The sequence below is a fragment of the Dendrobium catenatum genome, unplaced genomic scaffold, assembly GCF_001605985.2.
Source record: "Dendrobium catenatum unplaced genomic scaffold, ASM160598v2 fragScaff_scaffold_716, whole genome shotgun sequence".
Taxonomy (NCBI): domain Eukaryota; kingdom Viridiplantae; phylum Streptophyta; class Magnoliopsida; order Asparagales; family Orchidaceae; genus Dendrobium; species Dendrobium catenatum.
The window spans coordinates 10,056,033-10,063,488 of NW_021319178.1; the positions used below are offsets into that span (position 1 = coordinate 10,056,033).

Sequence of the window (7,456 nt, forward strand, 5' to 3'; positions counted from 1 at the left end):
TATCCAATTCCACTCCATTAATTTGAACGAAGAAAACTGGATCAATAACACAATCCATAATGAGATTTGAGAATTTTCTAGGAAACCCAAAATAGTCCAATATTTGACTAAGGGTATCCCAAGCCATACTATCGTATGCTTGTTCCATGTCTAGTTTGATTGCCATCAAACCCCTCTTAGACTTGGATATTTTAAATTTATTTAAAATCTCTTGAACAAGAAGCACATGTTCAGATAATGCCCTTCCCTCAATAAAAGCAACTTGCTCCTCCGAAACAAGGTTATGAATCACTTTCTTCAATCTGTTTAGAAGTACTTTGGCATCAATTTTGTATATAGACATACAAAGGCTAATAGGCTTGAAATTAGAAGGGGACCGAAGATTACTTACATTGGGAATAAGTATCACTAGAGTCTCTTTCCATCTAGTAGACATTTTCCCGGATGTAAAATAGAGTTGCATTGCTTTCCAAATATCCATCCCAATGATCTTCCAATAAGCTTTGAGAAAGGAATAAGTAATTCCATCCAAACCTGGTGCAATGTTGTTGCCAAATTCTTTAATGACTTTCTCCACTTCTTCCAAAGTAAAAACCGATTCCAGCATTTTGCAATCTTCAGTTTTCAGGACATTTTTGTTGAGAGGCCAATTATTCAAATCACTATTTCTGTACTCCCATTTATTACAGAAAAATTGATAGAAGATACTTCTAATGCTCGCTGGATCTTCAGTTAATTCCCCTTCTTCATTCAACATTTGCTTGATAGAATTGTTATTCCTCCTTCCATTCGCAAACGCATGAAAGAAAGAAGAGTTTACATCACCTTCCTTCATCCACTTGGCTTTGGCCCTTTGTTTCCACAATGTACTCAATCTAGCACGAGTGCAATTGAATTCCCTGACTTTGGAAATAAGAAGTAGAGCTTTGCTGTCCGAGAAAAGGTCTTCCGAGGCTTCCTCCTGCTGCAGTTCTTCAATCTCTTTTCTCAAAGTTTCTTTAAAATCTTCCAGTTTTTAGTGTTTAGCCTTGCTCCAAAAAAATAAGGCTTTAAGAACTCTAGCCATCTTCTTATTCACAGCTTCCATATCGTCTCCTTTTACAGGTTTATCCCAATACTTTTTTACCACTGCAGTAGACGCTGCATAAGAGAGCCAAATATCCTCAAACTTTCGAAATCTTGGTTTTTGAACATGTTGATTAAACAACTTCAACACGATGGGGCAATGAACAGATGCAATTCCTTCCAGATGCCTTACAGAAGGTATAAAGATCAACTCCAGAGCTTTAGAATTCAGCAAACATATATCCAGTTTCTCTAGGATTCGCGCACTTCCCTTCTTGTTATTACACCAAGTAAATTTAGCCCCAATTGTGCCAACATCATGAAGATCATTATTGTTCATAAACGCCTTCATTTCCATCGGTCCATCGGAGAAAGAGAATTTCTTACCCCCTTTCTTTTCCTCTTGAGAAAGTATGCAATTGAAGTCACCTTCAATAACAGTAGGGGTATCTTTTTCAACCATGCCATCCATAGACCTCCAAAGTTCCCTTCTTCCTTGAAATTCCCTACTTCCATAAATAGTAGCCACCATCCATTTGCTTTTGTTGAAGATATCTAATTCCCCCATCACACACTGATCAGAAGAAATTGTAACAGAAAATGAAGCCACTTTTGTATTCCAAATCACCATGATTCCGCCAGAGTTCCCTCTAGATGGATGCAGGAAAAAATTCCAGTCATCTCCCATGATTTTCACAAAATCATCTTTGGAAAGATAATCAATTTTCGTTTCAATGATACCCACAAAAAACACATCCCATTTTTTGATGTACTCCTTCAAGTATAGGGAGGCCTCTCTCTTGTTGGCTCCCCTGCAATTCCAAGAGCTAATGAAATTCATTTGTTAACAAATGGGGGTAATCCCCCATCCGTTCATCTATTTAAATTATTTCTCCCAAGTCTTGTATTTGAATTCAAAGGACCCAAATGCCTGAGTTCCTTAGAAAGTTTGGCTTTCTGAGAAGAGTTTTTCTCAGCCTTTTGAGAGCTCAAATTTTCAACCAAGTTATCAGATCCCTTTACCGCTTCATACTTGTCCCGTGTTTCCTTTTTCAAGATTTTACAGTCTCCCGTGTTTACCAAAACTTCTTCTTCCAATTCCTCTTCTATAGATTCAGCTATAACTTCCACATCAATGTTCTTATCCCCTATAGAGTTTAATAAGTTAAACTTGTTACCAGACAGCAGCAGATTTTTACTGGGAGACTCAACATTGACATTTCCATCAAGATCTCTCTGTTCAGTGAGAGCTTCAACCTTCTTCATGCTATTATCGTAAGAAATGGGAATACCTGAGTTCGCTGGTAATTCTTCCTGAATTACTAGAGTTCGCAGGCAACCCTCCATAGTTATTTTGTGATCTGGTAATGTAATACCGTCCATTGAAACCGAATTTTTTCCTGAAAAGATTTCAGGATTTTCCATTATCATGATGTCTTGAATCTCCACCACATTTTCACCTTGAACTGATTTTAATTCCCGTTCATTTCTTTTGTTTAGAGCATTCACTTTTTTGTTTATGATCTTCAGATTTGCTTCTTCCTCCGTTACTTGAATATTTTCATTCCCTGCCTCCATATTTGCACCCAAGTGAATCTTGAAAAATCATCCACTATAACAAATCCGTAGACCTTCCCTCCAAGACTTACAGTTCCTACAGGTCCAAAAAGATCCATGTGAAGAATTTCCAATGATTTACTAGTTCTAAGATCCTTATTAGACTTAAAAGAGGACTTCACTTGTTTTTCTAATTGACATGCATCACAAAGCTGGTCCTTAGTAAAGTCTAGTTTTGGTATACCTCTCACTAAGTTCTTTTGGATAATTCTCCTAAGGTTTTTCAATAGCTAAGAATGTAGCATAGTCATCTCTATTGGCCTAAGTCCGATGCGTATTTCATTTAATCAGGATACCAATTTTCAAACACATAAAAAGCACGATATGTGAGATTGAATACTTTAAATTCCGAGGCATGTGTTAGAGTAACATTTGATTTAAGCTCTGCCCAACTTACATTTCCAATTTATAAGCACCATTAATTCTCACATTTAGGACTAAAAAATAAATGCAGCTAGTGGTAATAATTTTAACATTTATAGCCCTTATCACATAGCTGACTTATAATTAACAAATTATGCTGTAAAACGCCTTCAACCAATACAATATTTGTCTATGAAAAAGGTTTTCTAAAATTGCCGCAATCGCATATTATCTCTGATCTATACTCTACTAATTCTTTTGTGGTATTCATCAGTCAAAGTGTAACCTTAGCACTCCACTCCTAAATGGATTTCCATAGTAAATTATTGGAATCTTGAGCAATATCCTCCAGTCATATGCTTTGTAACACAACCGCTGTCTCAGGTGACCCTATTATGTTCTCATGAGGTCTCTGTGTAGTGAAGAAAGTCCTGCAAAAAATATCAAGTGTTAGATCCTGCGGAACACAAATAATATTAATATAGGGTTAACATTTAAACAATTTATAAAATCTAGAGCATGTTTGTTACTATGATCTAGAAGGATTTAAATGCATCTTAAAGTCATCTACAATATATCAAATTATAGTTTTGTTTACGTCTTCAAAAAGAATCAAAGGAGTGTGAGCTATATGTCTCCCTCAAATATCCAAAATTATTACATTTAAATTGAGGAAAAGTATTCTAATTTTTTCTTCCATTTGTTTGTCTTTCTATGGGATTCCATATATTTGGAAAGTAACTAGATTCGAGAGTTTGTATATGTCTTCATGTTTGGGGGGGTAATAACCACTATTAATCCCTCAAGAGTCTCTTATTGTCAATTTATAAAAGGAATTCATTTTCTTCCAAATTCTCGATTTTGTATAACTGCAATCTCGTTATAATTTTTCCTCTCAGTTCCATCATTAAATTTTTTAAAAAATTTTTTTCAACATCAGCATAGGATGATAATTTCTATCAATCTCAAAAAAAATTCATTATTCAATGATCATCCTAAATATTTGTCAGAAGTTTCATAGTTGGTTTGTTATCTATTAGAGGTCCAATTGATCCTGTTCCACTAGGATTTCGATATCACCTTTTTTAAGTCCTCTTCCAGTTTAATACTTAAATCTAGCATACTAGTCGGTTTTTCATTTTCCTATAGTGTCTGGCCATAGCTATTTCTTGATCCTGATTGATCAGCATCTTGTCTAACATCACAGCATAAGGTTGGTGACTTCTTCTTATTGTTTCAGTCTCAGTAGGTGAGTCTGAAGCTTGAGTGCCCATTAAAGCACTTGTTCTTGAAAAACTCTTTCTCTCTTCACATTCTGTTATAATGTGCCTTTCTCCTCTACATTCTCTTGCTTAGGATGGCTTTGATTTTTGGCTGCAATTCAGTCTGATAAGTGACCTGGTTTCTTGCATTCATAACAAAATCACTTCCTTAAAGCAGAACCTTCGACACATTATCTATATAAAAACTTGAGCCTCTACGCTTCTCCCATTGTTGGCGTCTCTTCTGCTTCCGCTGTTAAAAAGCTTACTGAAATTATCTAGTGCATGCCCAACTGCAATATATCGAGTCACTATCAATACCTCACCAGGATGTGAGTGTTCACTCTCTGTACCTTCATTTTTTAGTGCAATATTAAGCTACATTCAACTTACTATAGCATGCATACACACTGCAATCAATCTTATCTTTGCTTACTCCGTGACTCATAAGCATGGTCGATAATAGATGACAAATAGAGCGCAAAATGTTTCAGATCTACTTATGAAACATTCTGTCAATTTACACCTCAGTATTTTAGCATCATAAAAGCTGTAAGCGAAATCAACGAAGAATCTTATTAACCATTATCGCATTTAGATACACTCCCTACCTATAAGTGCTGCAAAGAAGTGACAATTTGTGTGAATCTTGTGTACATGTTAGAAATAGATTCATTTGGTTTCATGCAAAACAATTCATAGTCATATAACAAGATATTGAGTCTTGATTGCTTAACCTCATTAGTCCCTTCATAAGTTATACAAAGTCTATCCCATATGTCCTTTCCACTTTTGCAAGTAGAAACCCGCATGTAGTCTTTAGATTTTAAAGCACAATAGAAGCTATTTAAACATTTGGCATTTAGTTGTGCTAAGTCACGTTCTTCTAAAGTCCAATCTGCAAAAGATATTTCTACTCTAACTCCATCAAGTAATCTAGCTAGTTTTGTGTAACCTTCATGGACTAGGATCCACATACGATAATCAAGTGAGTGTAAGAAAGTAGACATGCGTGTTTTATAAAAATCAAAGGGTATATTGTCAAACAGTGGAGGTCTAGTTATAGAGTAACCTTCAGGTGTGTTTCAGTTTCCTAATGAAGCCATCTACGTTAATACAAAAGTAGTTTAAACTTATGATCTTGAAATAAAGCTCTGATACCACCTGTTGAGTCTAGTAAATAGGTTGTTAGACCTAAGTTAATGTCCCAAGGCTACCAAGAGGAGGGGGGGGTGAATTGGTAGTTTAAAAAATTTAAACCCTCTTTAAAAATGTGTTGAACCGAAATAAAATTTTTTATTAAGTTTTTATAGAAAACATTTTTCAACCACAGATCTTTTAAACCAAAAATAAAATGTGGAAAAGTAAAAACAATAAAGTAAATGACACCAGATTTATAGTGGTTCGGTCTAAACCAGACCTACATCCACTCCCTAGAGGTACCCTCTGAGTATTGCACTAATACCAATAGTGACTCTCATTTTGTACACACAGTAAGGCGGAGAACCCTTTACAAAACACTTTTTTCACCACTACCCGGTGTGGTAGAGAACCGTTGTCCTTTTACACAATCCCAAGTGTTGGCAGAGAATCGTCCGTCCTTTCACACTCTCCTAATGTGGGCAGAGAACCCTTCATCCTTTCACACTCTCCTAGTGTAAGCAGAGAACCCTTCGTTCTTTCACACTCTTCTAGTGTGGGCAGAGAACCCTTCATCCTTTCACACTCTCCTAGTGTGGGCAGAGAACCATTCGGCTATTCACACTCTCCAAGTGTAGCCAGCGAACCCTTCGGCTGTTCACACTCTCCAAGTGTCGGCAGCGAACCAGATCTCCTTGAAAGATCTTCTCACAAGAATCTAGAAGGAAGAAAGAAAAGAGTGAAGTAATCACAATTCAAAAGTAGAGATTCTTACCTTTTAACTCCAAGTGAAGCCTTCACGCTCCAGTGGTAGGAATCCTCCTTTGAATGCACTCTTACACTCTCACCTTGGCTATTCTCTCAAAAGGCACGAAGATCAAATGACAAAAAGATTGGATGGCAGTCTAATTTGGACTATATTTATAAAAGACAAGAAAAACCGCCCAAAAACTATAAGTTTTCAATTCTGTACGCAGTAGATCGTCCTGTACGATTGTGGATCATCCTTGACGATGTTATTTAAAAGCATTGAAACGAACCTGTTTGTATATGTGTACGAAATGTTTTCGTACAAGCTGATCATCCCGTACGAACGAAGTTCATCCGGTACGAACGGTTATTACAAGGTCGGCTCCAAAAAATACAAAAAACCGTTCTACGTCAGTTGTATCGTCTAGACGAAAATTGCTTCGTCTGGACAAAATTTTTACAGAGACCAGATCGTCCTGGACGATATTTAATTTTGTTTGGATGAAAATCTTATAGAGAGCAACTCGTCATGTACGATAATTTAATTTCGTCTGGACGAAAATCTTACAGAGACCAGATCATCATGGACGATTTTAATTTTGTCTGGACGAAAATTTTACAGAGAGAAACTCGTCATGTATGATAATTTAATTTTGTCTGGACAAAAATTTTACATAGAACAAATCTTCCTGGACGATATTTAATTTTGTCCTGGACGAATAGGACTTAGAAAATTTTTCTGGCTAGTTCCTATTCATTCCATGTGATCTTAATCGAAGATAACTATTTGATCGTTCCGTACGAACTGATATCAACCCGTACGATCAGTATAAATTTTATATGATCTCCTTATGTGTATGTGTATATTTTTATTAACTCAATTACAATCACTCCCTTTCAAGTATTTCAAAGAAAAGTACAAGCTTCAAATACACAAAGTATCTCATGTTGTATTTTGATTTGAAGTCTTCGTAATCTGGAGTTCAATTTTCCTGAAATGTTAGTACACCCAAGAGCAAATACAAATCTTCTAAAATTGTTAGGAGATAACTACACATTTGAACAATAATGTTTGGAATCATCAAAACTATACAAGTTGCAAAAATGTAAAACATGCAAATAGCAACTATTTTAACATTGTCAAATGTGATTCTTTTGGATCTGATTGAAATCTAGCACATAAGCAAATACTGAACATAATATCTGGTCGGCTAGCAGTCAAGTAAAGTAAAGATCTAATAATCCCTCTAAATTTCTTT

General features: G+C 35.8%; 1 protein-coding gene across 1 annotated transcript in view; it reads right to left on the minus strand.

Annotated features, from left to right (window-relative positions):
* Positions 1-2,643, minus strand: part of LOC110101395 — a 16,009-nt gene extending 13,366 nt beyond the window's left edge. The window contains exons 1-3 of the mRNA XM_020829275.2: positions 1,997-2,643; positions 1,058-1,877; positions 227-964 (exon numbers count right to left, since the gene is read on the minus strand). Of these exons, the coding sequence (XP_020684934.2) occupies positions 227-964; positions 1,058-1,877; positions 1,997-2,643 (2,205 nt within the window). The remainder of the gene's footprint in view (positions 1-226; positions 965-1,057; positions 1,878-1,996) is intronic.
* Positions 2,644-7,456: the final 4,813 nt, after the last annotated feature.